The sequence below is a fragment of the Theobroma cacao genome, chromosome 5 (genome assembly GCF_053813885.1).
Source record: "Theobroma cacao isolate CCN51 chromosome 5, ASM5381388v1, whole genome shotgun sequence".
NCBI lineage: Eukaryota > Viridiplantae > Streptophyta > Magnoliopsida > Malvales > Malvaceae > Theobroma > Theobroma cacao.
In genome coordinates, this window is record NC_142643.1 from 1,670,375 (window position 1) to 1,690,096 (window position 19,722).

Sequence of the window (19,722 nt, forward strand, 5' to 3'; positions counted from 1 at the left end):
AATAGTCATTGAAGCATCCTAGTACATACATATTTTCTTTCTTGTCGTGTAATTTTCAATCTTGTTGACAAATTGAGTTAACCCCCATTGTAAGTGCAAAGAGATTGCAGTCAATTCATGTTGTTAATTTGATTTAAATGTTTCTAAGTGAAAAATGCCAACGTAATAGTACTATCATTTCCTCGATTGCCTCAAAAAAGGTAGAGAGGGTGGGATTTTCTTCAAAGTGGAATTTGAAAAAGCTTTTGATAGTGTGGATTGGTCCTTCCTTGAGTTTGTCATGGGGCAAATGGGGTTTGGTGATCAATGGAGGAAATGGATTATGTCTTGTATTACTTCGGCTACTGTTTCAACCCTTATTAATGGATCTCCTTCTAGGAAAGTCAAAATGAAACGAGGTTTATGTCAAGGATGCCCGCTCTCACCATTCCTCTTTAATATCGTGGTGGAAGCCTTCAGTGCCCTCATGCATAAAGCTGTTGCTATTGGGCTATATAAAGGTGTGAAAGTTGGTACTAGTGGCCTCTTTATTTCTCACTTTCAATACGCTGATGATACCATGATTTGGAGTAAACCGAAGCTTGAAAGTGTGCTGAACATAAAAAGGGTCTTAAGGTGCTTTCAAGTTATCTCAGGCCTCAAGATTAACTTGCAAAAAAGTAGCCTTTATGGGATCAATGTGAGGGACAGGTTAGAGTTCTAGGCAAGTAGAATCCCCTGCTTAGTTGGATCATTGCCTTCCACTTGTTTAGGCCTCTCTTTAGGTGCAAGACACCACTCCGTAAGTATTTAGCGACCGGTGATTAACAAATTTGAGGCCAGACTTGCTGGATGGAAATCTAATATGCTTTTGATTGGAGGAAGGGTCACCTTAATTAAATCTGTTCTTGCTAGCCTTCCTATCTACTACATGTCTCTTTTTGAGCTTTCTATTGGGGTTAAACAGGAACTAGACAAAATACAGCGAAGGTTTCTGTGGGGAGGTTCTGAGGAGAGGAAACGTATCCATTGGGTGAGTTGGGATTCGGTATGCACCTTGAGAGACCAAGGGGGTCTTGGAATCATCGATCTCCGGCTTAAGAATCGAGCACTCTTAAATAAATGGATTGGGAAATATAGTGGTAATAGAGAGAGTTTGTGGTGTAAAACCATCATTGGGAAATACGGGGGGGGGGGGGGGGGGGGGATAATATGAGTCTTTTACTTTTCGACCCAGGTGGTAGATACTTGTCTAACATCTAGAAAAGTATTACTAACCCTCTCACCCCTTTAGGGAGTTTCTCTTTTTTCTTATGTGCAGGTATCGGTTACTCAATCGGGAATGGTGTTAATATCTACTTTTGTGAAGATGAATGGATCGAGGGCATTATCTTTAAAGTAGCCTTTCCACGTATCTTTGCCCTTGCTGTTAACAAAATTGGCAAAGTGCATGAGTTCGGTTCTTGGGTTAATAGAAAGTGGTAGTGGCATGTTCAACTTCGCAGAAGTGTCTTTGATTAGAAGGCAAAGACTTGGGAACAATTCATGGGCCTTTTGAAGGATGTCCATCTTGACCTTGAGTCCAAAGACAAACTTATCTAGAAGCATACGCCAAGCGGGGAGTACTCTTCCAATTCTTTTTGTAAGTCGATTCTTAATAACGGTGACACTGACATGGACTTTTGGAAGAATGTGTGGGCTGGTTTGGCTCCACTGAAGGTCAAAATCCTCGTATGGCAAAGTGCTAAGGGGCAGAGTAGCCGTTAAAAAAGAGCTTGTTAAGAGAAATCTCCTTCACTCTGAGGCGGCTAATTGTGTGTTATGTAACAACAAAATGAAATCAGTCAGCCATCTTTTCTTCTATTGCATTGAATCTTGGAGGCTGTGGTGCTTGTGGTGTCATGAATGGAAAATCACTACTTCTATGCCAATGGTTCCTATTTCGTTTTTTAAGGCTTGGAATTCTCATTATGTGGAATTGGTTAAGAGAAAGTGTGGAGGATGTCCTTTTTCACCATTATTTGGTCCATCTGGCTTTATAGAAATGAAATGATTTTTGATGGGAAAATGTGGGATTTGTTGAAAGTGATGGATATTGTCAAACTGAGAGTGGCGTGGTGGGTCAAGTTCAAATGGCCTGGTGACAACGTCGTTTCTGATATTGCTACCACTCCTTTATTGGCTTCTGCTCCAACCTCAAAGAGAAAGGTTAAGAGCATGGTCTCTTGGGAATGTCCACTTGCAGTTTGGCTCAAATTTAATACCGATGAGGCTGCTAAAGGATGTCCAGGCCATCTTGGAATTGGAGGAGTTTTACGCGCTAACAAAGGGGTTGTCAAGGTGACTTTTTCAAAGAAAGCAGGTTGGGGGGATGCTAACCTTGCCGAAATCCTTGCAGTGAGAGAGGCTATGATTCTATTTTTTGCCTCTTCATGGTGAACTCTGCTGGTATTATCATTGAATCTGACTCAAAGAATGTAGTCTTGTGGATGACACATCCTAAGAAAACCCCATGTGACGCAGGAGCGTCAAGGATTGTATTTTATTAAATTTAGTTTTTGCTAATTTAGTTGATTTAGAATTTATTTTATTTAAATTAGGATTCTTTTCTTATTTTTATTTTAATACTTTTAAGAATTAGTATTTGATTAGGATAGTCATGTTCTATTTAGGAATAGAACACCTATTTTATTTAAATCTCTTATTAATTATTCTAATTGTATTAGATAACTAGGAGTAGAGTTTTATTAGGATTTGAGCCTATAATACTATAAATAGGACCCTTAGGCTTAGTTATGAGACATTCAGAATTGAGAGTTAATAAATAATATTTTCTTAAGCATGAGTGCTTATTTCTCTAGGCTCTTTTAAAGAGTAAGAGGTCTTAATATCTTTGGCCTAGCCAACCAAAGTGGGATTTTGGCTATCTTTCACCTTAGTGGGGTTTTCAACCTTGCCAAGATTGGTGATTCACCTTAGTGGGGTTTTCAACCTCTCCACGATTGGTGTTTTTCATAACGCCTAGGTGTCTTTACAACGCCCCGGCGTCAGTTTGGTAATTAGAGCGGGAGGATTATTATTCGCTGCATAAGTTCAGATTCGCTGTCAAGTTTCGATACTCCCTGTACGAGTAATTTTATTTCTTTATAGTTATATCATCATCTTTTTTTTTTCTACATCACCATAAAAAATAAAATGTCGCCAAGACGTCAAAATCGTCAAAAAGATGATCACGAGATTGAGATTGCAGAACTACGTCAGCAAATTCAAGAATTACAAGAGCAACTCGCAAGACGTGATGCTCAAATAAACAATAGCAACTCTAGTGATGAAGAGAATGACACCAACCCGTTTCATCAAAATTTGTCCTCTGATGAAGAAGTACCTATTCGTCGCCTGAGAACTGCTGCTACCAGAGATTTGGGAATCAAAGTCGACATTCCCGAGTTTGAAGGAAGACTTCATCCTGATGACTTCCTTGACTGGCTTTACACAATAGAAAGAGTTTTTGAGCTCAAAGATATTCCCGATGAAAAACGTGTGAAGCTTGTGGCAATTAAATTGAAGAAACACGCTTCTATTTGGTGGGAAAATCTCAAAAGACAACGGGGAAATAGAAGGCCGCTACAAGATCAGAACATGGGATAAGATGCGTCGAGAACTCAAGCGTAAGTTCCTTTCTGAGCATTATCGACAAGAAATTTTTATCAAATTTCATAACTTGAGGCAAAAAATAATGACGGTGGAAGAATATACAATGGAGTTCGAGCAACTTCACATGAAGTGCGATGTCCATGAGCTTGAAGAACAAACTGTAGCTCGTTATCTTGGGGGTCTTAATGTTGGAATTGCAGATGTTGTTCAATTACAACCATATTGGAACCTAAATGATGTCATCAGATTAGCATTAAAGGTTGAAAAACAACAATCACGAAAAAAGTCAATGAGTTCATCTAGACAACAAGAATCTACCTCAAACGATGAAAGTCAGAGTTCAGTAACCATTTCGCCTCTAAAGGTAAACTCTTCCAAAACTGCAAGTAGTAACGATAAAGAGACTACTTTTACTCGTGCTTCTAATGTCAACAAAAAGTGCTTCAAATGCCAAGGATTTGGACATATTGCTTTTGATTGTCCGAATCGAAGAATTATTTCCTTAGTAGAAGAAGAAGATTATGCGAATTGGGAAAAATTAGAACCAGTCTATGATGAGTATGATGACGAAGAGATAGAAGAAGTTTCTGCTGACCATGGAAAAGCTCTTATTGTTCGTCGTAACCTTAACACTACCATGATGACTAAAGATGAAAGTTGGCTTCGTCACAACATATTTTATACAAGGTGCACATCCCAAGGGAAGGTTTGTAATGTCATTATTGATAGTGAAAGTTGTGAGAATGTTGTTGCCAACTACATGGTGGAAAAGTTGAAACTTCCAACTGAAATACATTCTCATCCTTACAAGCTACAATGGCTGAGAAAAGGAAACGAAGTAAAGGTAACAAAGCGCTGTTGTGTTCAATTCTCTATTGGAAGTAAGTATGAAGATGAAGTCTGGTGTGATGTTATCCCAATGGACGCATGCCACTTGTTGTTAGGACGGCCATGGCAATATGATCGTCGAGCTCACTATGATGGATACAAGAATACTTATTCCTTCATCAAGGATGGAGTAAAAATTATGCTGACTCCATTAAAGCCAGAAGACCGACCAAAGAGACAAGAGGAAGATAAAGCACTCATCACTGTGCCTGGCTTAAGCAAAGCTTATTGTGAGTCAAACCATTTATGTCTCTTATTAGTCTCTAAGGAGAATAAAGTGTCTTCATCCTTATCCAATGATGGTCAAACAAAATTGATCAACCAAAGTTCGGGAAACTTATCGAGAAGCTTTGTGGACAACCATGTCGTTAACAAGACTACAGTTAAGTATGATTTTCCTATCCCTCGATTGGATGACATGTTCATTGGCTCTAAAGTGTTTTTGAAGATGGATTTGAAGAAAAGAGATCAACAAATTCGAATACAACTTAGAGATGAATGAAAAACAACTTTCACCCTGCTTTAATGGAAATACTTTTAATCTTAAAAAAAATATTACATCATTTCTTAGTTTAATTTCTAGATAAAAAAGAGAAACATACAAACGCAAATGTACATAATGAGAGGATACAAATAAGGGTATAATTTCTTGAGATAATACAAAGGAAAAATAAAAAAAAAAATCGACAGTATTAATTAAAATTTTGGGATTTCCTTGATTTTAAGATAAGAAAATATTGTGACAAATTTGGTACATAATCTTTCTTCTTCTAGATTTCCTAACTGTGTTTCTTTTGTTCTCTCTTAAATGTCTTTTCCCTCTTGGAGCAATTACATAATGTCAAAGCCTTAGAGGTCATCAAATGTCGTTTTTCTTATGAGAATATAACTTCTATTGATGAAGAAATCACCCAGAAACAGAATCTATTCCAGCTGAAGTAGCTCCAAACCAAATTAAGCTCAAAGTCCTCACCGGGATTCAACCCTGGTAGGTTAGCTAAATCATTTGCCTCTCTCTTAACATTTGAAGAAATACGACTTTGAAAAATTAGAAGCTATAAAAAGAACTTCCTCAATCAAAACAGAGTTTGTAATTCACTAATTTGAAAGCATCACTCACACTACATTCTAATGTTTGCCTGTTCAAATACCAAAATTTTTATTTTCTCTAATACAACAAGACAACAACAAAAGAAAAAAAAATCAGCATATCCAACTTGATATCCTAATCTCTCATATCGGATATGAATATGATTGTTGAAACTCGTAACTTGAATTTAAACTTTGCTAATCACATCAGTAATACTTGAATTCGAGTAATAATGTCTAACTAGTTTAAAACGTGTAATAACTGATATAAATCTTTATATAAAGAAAAAAAAAACTATAAATCAGTCTAATAAAATTGATTCATTAGTTATAGCATTACAATCAACGACCTCTAGATAGGAAAGATTCAGTGATAGTAACTGATGCTCTAGTAAAATCATTTGTCGATGGTGCAGAATAATCACTGGACTCTTCGACAAGCTCTGAGGTGTGAAGAATTAGATCCAAATTTTCAGGGAGTGAAGCTTGGCCTCTCAGATACAAGATAACTTGTGACATTCTAGGCCTATGTGCTGCCACATTGTGTGAGCAAAGTAGTCCAAGTTTCAACACTAGATCGGTTTCCCCAACCTTGAAGTCATTCTCAAGTTTGGAGTCTGCTGTCTTTAAGATATCACCTTCCTTCCAACATTTGAACACCCAATCCACCAAATGCACTTCTTCAGCTGATGCTCTTTGCTTGATTGGCCTTCTACCACAAGTCACCTCCAAGCAAAATGCCCCAAATGCATAAACATCGGTGCTTGTACTTGCCTTGCCTGTTTTAGCAAGCTCTGGTGCCATGTAGCCAAAGGTGCCAGCTACATGCGTGGTTTGAGGATCCTGTGCAAGTTTGCTACATCTTGCAAGCCCAAAATCACCTAATTTTCCATTAAACTCACCATCTAATAACACGTTGCTGGCCTTTATATCTCTGTGAATGATGACTTCCGCCCACCCTTCATGCAGGTAGGCAAGCGCAGTGGCTACATCTTTGATGATGCTAAATCTTTGATTCCAATTGAGAGTGGCCTTTGGCTTGTTGTAGAGGAACTTGTCAAGACTGCCATTTGGCATAAAATCATAGACCAAAAGGAGCTCATCTTTACTTCGACAATAGCCAAGGAGTCGTGCTAAATTGGGATGTCGCAGCCTACCGATTGTGCCAATCTCTGCAATAAATTCTTTCATCCCTTGCTGAGATTTGTGGAAGATTCGCTTCACTGCAATTTGGACTTTTGATCCGGGTAATTCCCCTCTGAAAACTTGTACAAAACCGCCCTGTCCAAGAAGCTCCTTTTCATTGAAACCTCTAGTTGCTATGAATAAATCCTTGTAAGCAAACCTATGAGGTCCGAATTGAAACTCCCAATCTTCAACTAACTCAACAAATGTGTCTTTCTTTCTTTTCAAGATAAAAATGACAGAGACTATAACTCCCACAAAAAGTACTCCAGCTATTGACAGTCCGACTGCTAGTGTTATTTTCTTTTTCCCAGATCTTTCAATGCTTGCGCTTGGTACCGATGGAAGTTTGGCCAGATCAAGATCTTCTGCTTTCCCATCTATCTGGAAGCTCCAACCCAAAACATAACTAGATGCTGTTAGTTGAGCAGTGGCGGAAGAGAAACCTACATACATCTGATCCAAAATGAAAGGTGATAAATCAATATCCACAGACAATAGCGGTTCTGGCTTACTCGTGTTAAACCGAGATAACGTGACATTAAGTTGATGCTTTGCACCATCATATTCCACCCAAAGTTGTCCCCCTTCTCCACTCACCAGATCAACAGGGTCCAATAGACCGCTTTCAGGGACATCGTTTGCAGAAGTTAAATTCACTGACGATAAGCTATTGATATCAATCCCAACGTGGTTACCATTAGGATCACCAAATTCTTGGTTTAGAAACGTATCAAGCTCGACGGCAACAATATGATTGGATGGATTTCCATTATTTGTACGATTGAATAGACCCAGATGCTGGCCAGATGCAACTCCTTGGCCTGATATAAACTCCTGGGACGGAGCAAGCACAAAGGCCATACCGTGGCCCCGAAAATTCTCAGGAACCATAGCAAACACGAAAGTGGTAGAGAAAGAGAACGCATTAGTATTTGATGAATTCTTGAACCTAAACGGGACCGAATAGAAAGCGTGGCCAATCTTAAAAGATTCTGTGTTTGTAAGTCTGCAAAGACCGTCGGAAACTTCCGCTACACCAGCCAGTTCTAAACTCTTATTCTGGCCAGAGACCAGTCCTGAACTGAATCCATTGAAAATGAAACCTTCATTGCTTGAGGCTGCCACTTTGATTAAAACAAACAACACCAAAAAATCCTTAAGGCACATTATTGGAACTCTCTGATTGCTTTTGGTTTGAATTGATAAGTTTAAGCTCAACAGATAGAGTGAGAATTGAGAAACTAAGAAGTTAGCAGGTAGTGGTTGGATTCTTCGCTGACATATTGGACCAGATTTTCTGCAAGTCAAAGAACCCTGCACCATGCCTGGTGTCAAACATTAATTGGTGCCAGACAAAAAGTAGACTATTTCTACCTGCTAAGGAGTGACTCAAATAAGTGGCTGTTAGTAAGCTATTTTGCAAAGAATTGCATACTTATCCTTTTCTTGATACTTTTAATCTGGTTGTTTTTGAAACATTACATACCCAATCCTTGAAATAAAAAATTAAAGTTTATTCTTCTGATTCTTTCAAGACTTTTCTTCAATACCATCCAAATCTATCCCTTTTGTTCCTATTATAACTGTTCAATAATTTTTTGAACAGCAAACTAAAGTTGTCGCTAATTTGAGAGTTTTTTTTCAATCCAAAGAAAATTTTGGGATATTTTAAAACTTTATCAGTAATCCTAATGATAGAGTGAGTATTGAGGAACTAAGAAGTTAGCAGGTAGTAGTTGGATTCTTCGCTAACATATTGGACCGGATTTTCTGCAAGACAACGAACCTTCTCCCAGGCATGGTGTATAATATTAATTGGTGCAAGAAGTTGCAGTGAAGGAGTGGCTCAAAAAAGTTGCCATTGATAAGCTATTTTCCAAAGAATTGCATTCCTATCCTTTTCTAGATACTTTTTGACTTTGTGGTTTTTGAAACATTACATATACTTAATCCTTGAAATAGAAAATTAAAGTTTAACCTTCTTATTCTTTGGAGACTTTTCTTCAACACTATCCAAATCTATCCCTTTTGTTCCTATTAAGTATTTAATAATTTTTTGAACAACAGACTAATTGAGAGATTTTCTTTCCATCCAATTAAATTTTTGGGACATTTTAAAACTTCATCAAAAATCTCAATGACATGATCATATTCTCTTCTTTATTTCCGTAGAAAGGCTTTCTATAGTTAAGACTGAGATTGTAGTTTTGGTGCATATGTACAGACACAAAGGGTATCAGTCGAATACTGCTTCTTTTGCATGTAAAAGGGTTCTATTCTATACAAATGAATCAAAGTTAATTCTCTAAAAAAAAATGATGTAGTGCATATGTTGCTGCCCCATAAAGGAGAAGCAAGTTTTGTAGTGCTGCAAAGATAAAAACTAAAAAGAAAAAACAAATTAATAAAAAGAATGGTAATTTTCACTTACATATATTCCTAATAATTTTAATTTTTTTTCTACATGATATTTTGTGGTTTTTTTTTATTAACATCCATGGATAAGTCTATACACACTAGATGTTAGGTTATTAATTTTAGTTAATAAGATTAAAAAAATACCCTTCAATGTGAATAAATAAGTTAATTTTGAATTAAGAGTACTTTGATAATTTTATAGAATAAAATTAACCGTCTAGACATTTATAATCAATGGAAACATGCCTTAAGGATCAACGAAAACATAAGTTATTCATAGTGTTAATTGAGAAAAAAAATATTCAGGTACTAATTGGAGCAAAAGAGAAATCATAGCTACCATTTGAAAAAAATTAAAACCACAAAATATACATATGGAGTTTAGTCTAAAAAGAAAAGAAATAGATTATAACGAAGGTTATAGTCTAATGGCTTCCTCTGTCCATTTAGTCCAAAGCTGTGGCAAACTAAAAAGACATTATATACATAAACATGTAAGCTGTAAGCAATCTGATTACTTAAAGTAAGCATTAAGGTGTTACTTCTGCGTATCTATCTGTTATCCCACTGATATCAACGCCCTCTAGATAGAAATGATTCAGTGACAGTCATTATTGCAGTAGAATCATTTGCCCTTGCTGCAGAGTAATCACCGGGCTCTTTCGCATACTCCTGAAGAATTGCATCCAAACTTTCAGGGAGTGAAGCTTGCTCCTTCAGATACAGGATAATTTCTGGCATTCTTGGCCTGACTGCTGCCACCTTGTGTGTGCAAAGTAGTCCAAGCTTCATTACTAGATTGATTTCCCCAACCTTAATATCTTTGCCAAGTGTGGAGTCTATTGTCTTCAAGAGATCCCCTTCCTTCCAACATTTGAACACCCAATCCGCCAGATGCACTTCATCGGCTGATGCTTGTGACTTGATTGGCCTTCTACCACAAACAACCTCCAAGCAAAATGCCCCGAATGCATAAACATCGGTGCTTGTGCTTGGCATGCCTGTTTTAGGAAGCTCCGGTGCCATGTAGCCAAAGGTACCTGCTATATGAGTGGTTTGAGGACCCTGTGCAATGTTGCTACATATTGCAAGCCCAAAATCACCTAATTTGCCGTTCAGGTCACCATCTAATAGCACGTTGCTGGGCTTTATATCTCTGTGAATGATGACTTCCGTCCATTCGTCATGCAGGAAGGCAAGCGCAGAGGCTACATCTTTGATGATTCGAAATCTTTGATCCCAATCAAGCGTGACCTCAGGCTTGTTGTGTAGAAACTTGTCAAGACTACCATTAGGCATATACTCATAGACCAAAAGGAGCTCATTATTAACTCGAGAATAGCCAAGAACTTTAACTAAGTTGGGATGCCGCAGCCTTCCAATTGTGCAGATCTCCGAAATGAATTCTTTCGTTCCTTGATGAGATTGGTGAGAGATTCTCTTCACAGCAACTTGGACTTTTGATCCAGGTAATTCTCCTCTGAAAACCTGGCCAAAACCACCTTGTCCTAGAAGCTCCTTTTCATCGAAGCCTCCAGTCGCTACGAGTAGATCTTCGTAAGGAAATCTATGAGATCCGAATTGGACTTCCCAATCTTCACTTATGTCAGGAACTACGGCTCTTTTATTTCTAAATGCTAAGAAAACCATGGCAGATATTGTAACTGCCACTAAAAGTACACCCGTTAATGGCAAAACAACCGCTAAAATGACTTGTTTCTTCCTAGATTTTCCCAGGCCTGGTAAAGAAGGAAGTTTGTCAAGATCAAGGTCTTGAGCTTTCCCTTCTATCTGGAAGCTCCAACCCAAGACATAAAGAGATGATACTTGTTGACCAGTGGCAGAAGTAAAACCTACGTACATTTGTTCTACAATGATTGGTGATAGATCTATATCCATTGACAGCAGAGGGACTTTTGGCTTACTTAAATGGATTGGAGACAATGTGACATTCAGCTGATGCTTTGTTCCATCGTATTCCACCCAAAGCTGTATCCTCTCCCCGCTTGCAAGGTCAACATGCCTGGATTCACTACTTCCAATGGAAACGTATCCTGCATGGCCCGATATGGCTGACGTTAAGCTATTGATGGCAATCCCAACATGGTTATCATCAATGTCATCAACTTCCTGGTTTTGGAACGTGCGAAGCTCGACTGCAACAATATGATTGGACGAGCTCCCATTATTACTAAGGTTGAACAGCCCTAGACCCTGGCCCATTATAAATTTCTTGGAAGGAGCTAGCACAAGGGCCATGCCATTGCCCAGATCTGGGGCGATGGCGAGCACGCAAGTGGTAGAGAAAGAGGAGACACTACCATTTGATGAGTTCTTGAACCCAAATGGAACAGAATAGAAAGCCTGGCCAAATTGAGAAGGGGCTGCGTTTGTGAGCCTTAGGAGACCATCATCTCTCACTTCTGCTACACCACTCAGTTCTAAGCTACCACGATCAAATTTTTGGAAAACGAAACCGCTGCTGCTTGCTGCTGCCACTTGGATTAGAACAAAAACCACTAAGAAATTCTTGAAATACATGACTGGAAGCTGTGTCTGATAATGCACTGTTTTTCTTTTTTGGGAATCTGATAATTTCCAGCAAAAAAGTGTAACGCCCCATGGGGGCTTGCTTGAAGTGTCTTAAAAGGTATGAGAATTGGGACGTGAAGGAGAGTGCTGATTGGATTTTGTTGGCTGACGATGTTGGACCAAACCGTGTAAGGACCCTCCAAACTCAAAGTCATCCAATTTTCTTTCCATGGCATTGTTAGCACGCATTGCTTGACTCAGAAAGAGACTGATTAACGTTTTGCATGCAATAATTACAGAATGATAATGGCATAGTTCATGCCAAAGGCTCAAAGGAAATTATGGGTAACTAAATGTCCTTGCACATTCTAGAAATCTATCATTTTCGTATTTAATTTTTTTTTATTTTTTTGGAAAAAATAATGTTGCTGGTCAACATTAATACAACATTCCTAAGGTTTTATCTTGTTAGAACTCACCTCAAGGTCTCTTTCATTTCTTTTTCTCCTTTCAACAAGTTTTCCTTTTTCTATTTGGAAAAGGAATTTGAACATGCATTTGCCATCGGATCAAAATTCTCTTATGAAATTATTTTTTTATTAAGTATACGCGACTTATAATTGAATCAAATTCTTATATATTTTTACAAATAATTTTAAATTTTAAAAATTATTAAAAAAAATTTTAAATTATAAATAAAAATTCAAAATAATTCGATAAACCTAAATATCTTTTTTATTTTTTTTACTTAATCTCAAATTTTGTATTTTTTTTTCTTTTTTCCCGTCAACAGGATTTTTCTTTTATTTTCAAAAAATATATTTGAATTCATTTTTTAGATAGTACACACGCACTTATCATTGAGTCAAATTATCGAATAAATTATATTTCTACAAGCATTTCTAAGCTTTGAAAATCACCTTAATTATACACCAAAAAATTAAATTGGAAGTATAAAAATATATTGGGCGGGTCGGGTTTACTTGAATGATATGATAATTGGGTAAACGGGTTTTTACTCGGATCTTTTATAACCCTTCAAGTTTCAAGCTGACGAGTGATGATCAATTTCATTTCCGGATATTAAATCGTTGAAAATCCGGAAATAATGCCAGTGAGAGTCGCGGAGAACTCTGCACCTTCTCAAGTTTCAGGTTTTTCCTCCTTCTCAAAGCTATCTCTGCCTTTTTTCCCTGCCTTTTTACTCAATTGCATTAGGGTTTCGGTGATGGCTGAAATTTTTTCGATTTTTTTTTTGGCTCTTTGTAATTTGAATCTGATTTGGGTTGTTAAAGTTTCTGTCTTTTTTTTGGTTTTATTTTTGATATGTTTGTTTAACTTGGAAGGTACAAATTCAGGAAATACTTCACCCCCAGCTTGTACACTTTTGAGTGTTGGACAGGTCAATGCAATTTTCCCCTCTTTTGATTTTAGAAATTAATTTCTTGGGATTTTAAGATTTTAATTGTATTTCTCAATACCCTTTTGAATAAATTTGTAATTTTTGTGTTCTAATTGTTTGATTTTAGTTTAGTTTTAATTTTAGTTGAATGAAGACCTTGTTGCTAACGATGAGTGGAACTTTCTGTAGACTATGTTTTAGTGCTTGACTATATGACAGCATAGTTTGACTTGCAGGCATTTTCTGGTACTCAAAATGTTTCTAGTTTACAAAAAGAAGAAGCTTGGAGAGTTAATGTCCGAATTCAAGGATGTGATCTCGAACATGGGTATCTATGTGGTACCATGGAAGCTCTAAATGTTCCTATGGCCGATACACCAGTAAGTGGAATGTCTTTAATCATCTGGATAGGTTTTGAAATGTTTATCCAGCATGGGAGGCGTTTTCTTAAATTTTGTAGCGAAATGGTCGTTTAATTTAACAATGTTTGATGAATCTCCACCATCCAAAGCTTAAAGACATAACTGTAACATGTGCATCGTCATCTAATTTGGCTGATGATTTTTCGTCCATCTTTTTTTCTAATTCTTCATGGACATTACCTGCCAAACCTTTCTCTTTCTTAACCTCCTGTGTTATCAGTTATCATTATGATATACACAGGGGACATTCATGCATACGGCTTTACTTTAATACAAAGCGTACGAGATATGGCATGTGGTAATAAAGAGATATTATGCATTTTTCTTTTCAGATTGTAAGCGGTTGTTATCACTTCTGCAATTGTTTCCTAAATGCCTCCCTGTTGTCTCCAGCAAAATATGGGAAATCTAGCCGAACTGCAGAAATTATGATCTTACCTCCTATAGCATTCGTTTTTTACTTTTTGATGTTTCTCAGGTTGTAACCTTTTGGGAAGGGGAGATTGTTGATACAAAGAATTATACTTTCTACACTGGCAAGTGGGAGGCATCGTATGTTTCTTTCTTTCTTTTAGTTTGACAATTGGAACCTCTTTGCATAAAATTGGTGATAACTGATTAGCAATTTTTTTCATGGAAAGTTGGGAACAGTTAACATGATTCATATCCCCCTTTAACAAGTTTTGTAAATTTTTTAACAGGTCAGAGGATGATAAAAGGCATTGGACAAAGTTTCCATCTTTTTCACCACTCTTGGTAAGGAGTTTGAACTTGTACCCTACATGCAGAACTGTGCTCACTTAGATGGCCCTTTTCTTTCCAGAATCAAGTAGAGGTTGATGGTGGGAAATCTTTGGACCTGAGTAATTATCCATACATATTTATGGTAATTTGATCTCATTTATTTCCATAAATTTCTAAGAATTCGTTATACATTGACTGATAAGTTGTAACTTTCTTTCTCTTTTTATCTGGTTCAGAGATGGAAAGAGCAATACTTTGTAAATGTTGGAACAGACTGTGGGCTAACCATAGCTGGGTTTTATTATGTTTGCTTCTCTTGTAGCGATGGTTCTATCAATGGCTTCTATTACGATCCTAATAGCAGGTATGTATATTGCTTCATGGTATTTCATATCTTTGTTAATTATTGAATTACTCTAACTCTCTTCTTATTCTCCAAATGATATGACAGCCTGTAACTATGACAAAGGCTTGATCTCTTTTGGTTGAGGACCAGAATATTCAATAAACTAGATTATACTATACCACTTTGCGTTGTAATCATTATGTTCGTCTCTATTTCCATCTCCTCCTTTCTTTTTTGTGTTCAATTGGTTGACAAAATCGTCCTCAATGAACTTTGCAGTCCATTTCAGAAGCTTGAGCTGATATCTACGAATGAAGGAAGATCGGGATTCAGTTTTTCATCATATGAATTGCAGTAAATAAGAATGTAGGCTGTTGATTCCAATATATATTAGGGCAAACTGAATTTCTCTTTTTGCATGCCAAGTTGTCATGTTGCAACAGGAGAGACTTATGTGAACGTATTGCAGTGATCACCTCGAATCTGAAATTGTGATCTTTTTTGAAATTTTTTTTTGGATGAATGTAATTTCGTGAGCACTATACAGGAGATGTTCATTGACTTGTATCAATATGATGCTTCATGCATATGGTCACCTCATGCTTGCAAGCTGCTGGTGGTTATAGAGTGTATGATCAAAACAAGTTAATTTTCGTCTGATTTTAGGTTACGTTTGGTTGACAGAATAAACAGAAATGAAATAGAATAGTTATTATGTGAGAATAGAATGAGATGATAATAAAATAAAATAATTATTATTTAGTTTGGTACTCAAAGGGAATACGACAGGAATAATTATTATGATTTATTATAATATTCGGTTAGTAACAATAATTTTGGAATAAGAAAGAAATAGAAAATAAAAAAGATAAAACATCTTTTATTGTTTATATGATTATTTATTTTTATTAGATTTTTTAAATATTAATAATTTAATATTTAATTAAAATATTAATATTTTATTTAATTTAAATATTATTATGATCAATTATTTTATTTTATTTTATTTTTAAAAAATTGATAATTGATTATTTATTTAAAATATTAATAATAGATAATTTAAATAGTAATATTTTATTTATAATTTAATTATTTATATTTTAAAATATTAATATTTTATTTAATTTAAATATTATTATGATCAATTATTTTATTTTATTTTATTTTTAAAAACTTGATAATTGATTATTTATTTAAAATATTAATAATAGATAATTTAAATATTAATATTTTATTTATAATTTAATTATTTATATTTTAAAATATTAATATTTTATTTAATTTAAATATTATTATGATCAATTATTTTATTTTATTTTATTTTTAAAAACTTGATAATTGATTATTTATTTAAAATATTAATAATAGATAATTTAAATATTAATATTTTATTTATAATTTAAGTATTTATATTTTAAAATATTAATATTTTATTTAATTTAAATATTATTATGATCAATTATTTTATTTTATTTTATTTTTAAAAACTTGATAATTGATTATTTATTTAAAATATTAATAATAGATAATTTAAATATTAATATTTTATTTAATTTAAATATTATTATGATTAAGTTTTTATTTTATTTTATTTTTTAAATATTAATAATTGGTAATTTATTTAAAATATTAATAATTGATGATTTAATTATTAATATTGTTTATATAATTTAAATGATATTATGTTTATTTATTTTTAATTTATTTTGTTTTTAAATAGGAATAATTTATAATTTATTTTATTAATAATTGATAATTTAAATATTAATATTTTATTTATAATTTAATATTAATATTTTAAAATATTAATATTTTATTAAAAGTTGAAATCAAGGGAGAGAAAGAGGAGAGAGAGAAAAATAATATTTTATACAAACGAAATTGTAATTTTTAAAACTTGTAAGAAATATTTTTGTTTTTATTATTTTTTTAAATTTATTCTTTAATCATGAAATAGTTAATACCATGAGAGGAGTGGTATTAAGTATTTCTTAATTTTGGAAGATTTTGAAGATAGGAATGGCTATTTCTTAGACTTCTTCTCAACCAAACAAAAGAATTAAAATTTTTTGAGAATAAAAAAGGAATGACTTAGCTATTTCCTCAACCAAACATGCTATTATTATCAAAACCATAGCTTATAGTCAAATGATCTCTATGAGGCATCTTGAAAGGGTACGAGGCTTGGCCTTGATGTTAATAATTGGTTAGGCACTCCCAGCATGATGTGGGAAATTCATGCTGGCTTGAGTACAAACTAATTGCAAGTCCAGCCTTCTAGTCGCTGGATTGAGGAAAAACCAGTGTCGCTAGTGTTAGTTGGCACAGCCTGTGCCGTTACTGCGGCCTCATGATCAATTGAGTTGGAAGTTGAATCGTGGTCCCACGAACAACTGGCAACCAAACGTGAAGTGAGACCCACAGCTCTCTCTAGTAACTTTCTCCCACTCAGTGCCAAACCTAAACTAGATTATAATTAAGGGCAGAGTTCTTTCCCGATGGTTAGGGGGGCTGCACATTTATGAAACGGGCTCAACCATCCTCGTGCGCTCACGCAATTGGTTACTGCAACAGTGAAAAAAAAATGCCCACCAGCATTTACCCCTCTTCATGAGGGACGTCTCCTTCCTTTTATGTCTTCCCCTCTCTCCCCATTTCTCCATCCAACTGCCACACGAGCCCCTGAAGAAAGCCTATAACTGCCCTAGAGCCCCCTAGTCCTTTCTGGTTCTATCTTTTTCACTGTCCTGTTGTAATTTGTTTAGTACCAAAAATGGAATGTACACTCCAAGGTGACTATCATGTCAGAGTCAGACCATATCCCTAGTGGCATTGTCGTTATCATTTCAAGAAATATAAACTTTTGTACTTTAGTATACGATTTCTTTCCGAAAAGAAAACGAAAAGCAATGGAGAACTTGCTTTGTGATGAGGTATGGCTGTCGAGTCCGGGAACTCCTGACCATAGCCATGATGAACGTGAACATTGCATGTTGAAGGGCTATGCTGATTCATTTTACACGACGAAGGAAGACTCTGAGCAGGCTTTTGTAGTATGCCTGGAGAAAGAGTTCAGTTACATGCCTGAACCTGGATATCTAGATCATCTTCAATCTAATAATTTGGTGTTTGCTAGGTTTAGAGCCGTTCAGTGGCTTATTAAGGTTCATTTTCTTTCCTCCTGAAGATCCTTCACATTTTCTCCTAGCTGCTGATTTGAAATAGTTTTACAAAAAAAGAAACTTGTTTAATTTCTCTCATTTACATTTTTCAGACTTGTACTCGGTTAAATCTCTCTGTTGGAACTGTTTTCAATTCGGCAAATTACCTAGATCGTTTCCTATCTGTGAGTCAGTGCCATGTAAGGAACATTTGAATTTCGGGTTTTGGGTTCTTCTGTTGACATTTCAACCAACATTTTTCAGTTTAAACATTAACTACCTTTTACACGTAACACTGTAGGGATGGGAACATTGGATGGTCGAGTTACTATCAGTAGCGTGTTTATCCATTGCCTCCAAGTTCAATGAGACCTCCCTTGCTTCCTTGGATGAACTTCAGGTGAATAATTGATATTCTCTGATGATGATTCAGGACCATGATGTGTTTTCATGAAAATGAATATAATTAACCAGTTGACAGTTATTGTTTCGGATGAAGATGGAGGACCTGGACCATTCTTTTCAATCAAGCACAATCCAGCAGATGGAACTGAAGCTGCTGCAAGCTTTAAAATGGCGTCTAGGATCCACAACAGTCTATTCCTATATAGAGCTGATTACATCGAATATCATCTGTCTCAAATGTAACCTTCAGAAAGAGTTGCTCAACCAAGTTACCAAGACGCTTCTCAGAGCTGAATTAGGTACCATATGCTTCCCAGCCCTCTTTTCTTGGTTTTTTTCACCTGCAACAGCACAGGATGAAAAGAACAAAAAGAAATTCTAGCTAGTAATAAAATTTGGGACTTTTGTTGAATAATTCTAATGAATCTTTGTTGGCCACACTGAGAGTTAATGGTCAATGGTGCAGATTTCAGGTTGCTGCGCTATCCACCCAGCGTTGTTGCAATATCTGCTCTATGGTGTACTCTAGAAAAGTTATTTCCCTTATCATATAATGTCTACCTCACCACTATTATGAGGCTCATCAACCAAGATCACGAGGTAAAAATATTAAATTCCCAGTTTTTTTACTTGTCGTCTTGAGATATTTCTGGTTTACTGTTCCATTGGTAACTAAAAAAATCCAAATCAGCAGGATGATATTATCAAGTGTCGTAGGATAATGAAAGCATGGTTGGTTGATCCACTCCACACCTTAAAAGCTTCTGATGAGCAATCCTACTACTACCCTTCGAGTCCTGTGACGGTCCTGTCCATGGAGAGGATTGATCATCACATCAATGATTGCCGAGTCGACCTCTCATTCTTCAGGATACCAGGTTCCAATGCCAATCCTGAATCAAGTGCGGCAAAAAGGAAGAGAGAAGAAGAGTAGATCCTAGAAATGGGTTTTGACGGTCGACGAGAACCATGATTTGGTCGTACAATTGTGTTATACACTTTCCATTTTCACTTGTCTCATCTACCTAATCTTGTTATACTACTCTCAAAATTACGTGAGTTTCCATGTGATAAGTGAAAATGCTGAATAATTAATTAGTATATCTATAGAAAAGTTGGTGTCAGATTTAAATTCGTTGAAACCATGCAAAGAACCAAATACAGTGCTGAAAATTCCATCTCAGGATACATATTTTCAAGTTCCTGAAGCTTATAAAGCTTTTCTTCAATGGATGATCTCATGGATAGCAATTATATATAGCAGATGATCCCTTTTCCAACCTTCTGCATGAGTAGCTTTATGGAACGATATTTTCATCAAATATTAAGATACGAGATAAAATATCTCAAAAATAACGAATATCACACCTGTTATCATCTTAAATTTAGATAAATTAAAAAAAAAAAGAAATTCTATGTTCTACATCATCCGACGAATAATTTATTCCAACAGCAATGAACTGTCTGCTCGGAACAGTATGTAACAAAAGCCCG

At 35.5% G+C, this 19,722-nt stretch overlaps 3 protein-coding genes and 2 pseudogenes across 4 annotated transcripts; 3 read left to right on the forward strand and 2 right to left on the reverse strand.

Annotated features, from left to right (window-relative positions):
* The first annotated feature begins 3,715 nt into the window (after positions 1-3,715).
* On the forward strand, positions 3,716-5,023 carry LOC148762338 (uncharacterized). Its single transcript, XM_088806323.1, has one exon. It carries the CDS (start codon positions 3,716-3,718, stop codon positions 5,021-5,023), a length of 1,308 nt encoding a protein of 435 aa, XP_088662449.1.
* An 880-nt stretch (positions 5,024-5,903) lies between these two features.
* LOC18597716 (L-type lectin-domain containing receptor kinase V.9 pseudogene) lies at positions 5,904-8,180 on the reverse strand (annotated as a pseudogene).
* A 1,403-nt stretch (positions 8,181-9,583) lies between these two features.
* Positions 9,584-11,832, reverse strand: LOC18597717 (L-type lectin-domain containing receptor kinase V.9 pseudogene; annotated as a pseudogene).
* Positions 11,833-12,759: 927 nt separating this feature from the next.
* LOC18597718 (glucose-induced degradation-like protein) lies at positions 12,760-15,257 on the forward strand. 2 transcript variants are annotated; one of them, XR_016026205.1, is made up of 9 exons: positions 12,760-12,902; positions 13,095-13,150; positions 13,387-13,530; positions 14,051-14,124; positions 14,274-14,328; positions 14,396-14,458; positions 14,553-14,680; positions 14,768-14,863; positions 14,942-15,257. XR_016026205.1 is itself a non-coding variant. In XM_007026896.3 (8 exons), exons 1-8 carry the CDS (start codon positions 12,857-12,859, stop codon positions 15,018-15,020), a joined length of 645 nt encoding a protein of 214 aa, XP_007026958.3. In that variant the 5' UTR covers positions 12,761-12,856; the 3' UTR covers positions 15,021-15,257. The 2 variants fall into 2 exon arrangements, 1 of the variants encoding a protein (XP_007026958.3); XM_007026896.3 differs by lacking the exon at positions 14,768-14,863 and having other exon boundaries at positions 12,761-12,902.
* Positions 15,258-17,571: 2,314 nt separating this feature from the next.
* CYCD7;1 (CYCLIN D7;1) lies at positions 17,572-19,396 on the forward strand. Its single transcript, XM_018121277.2, has 6 exons — positions 17,572-17,826; positions 17,937-18,023; positions 18,125-18,223; positions 18,323-18,527; positions 18,695-18,828; positions 18,923-19,396. The coding sequence occupies exons 1-6, from the start codon at positions 17,572-17,574 to the stop codon at positions 19,160-19,162; spliced, it is 1,020 nt and encodes a 339-aa protein (XP_017976766.2). The 3' UTR covers positions 19,163-19,396.
* The last annotated feature ends 326 nt before the right edge of the window (positions 19,397-19,722 follow it).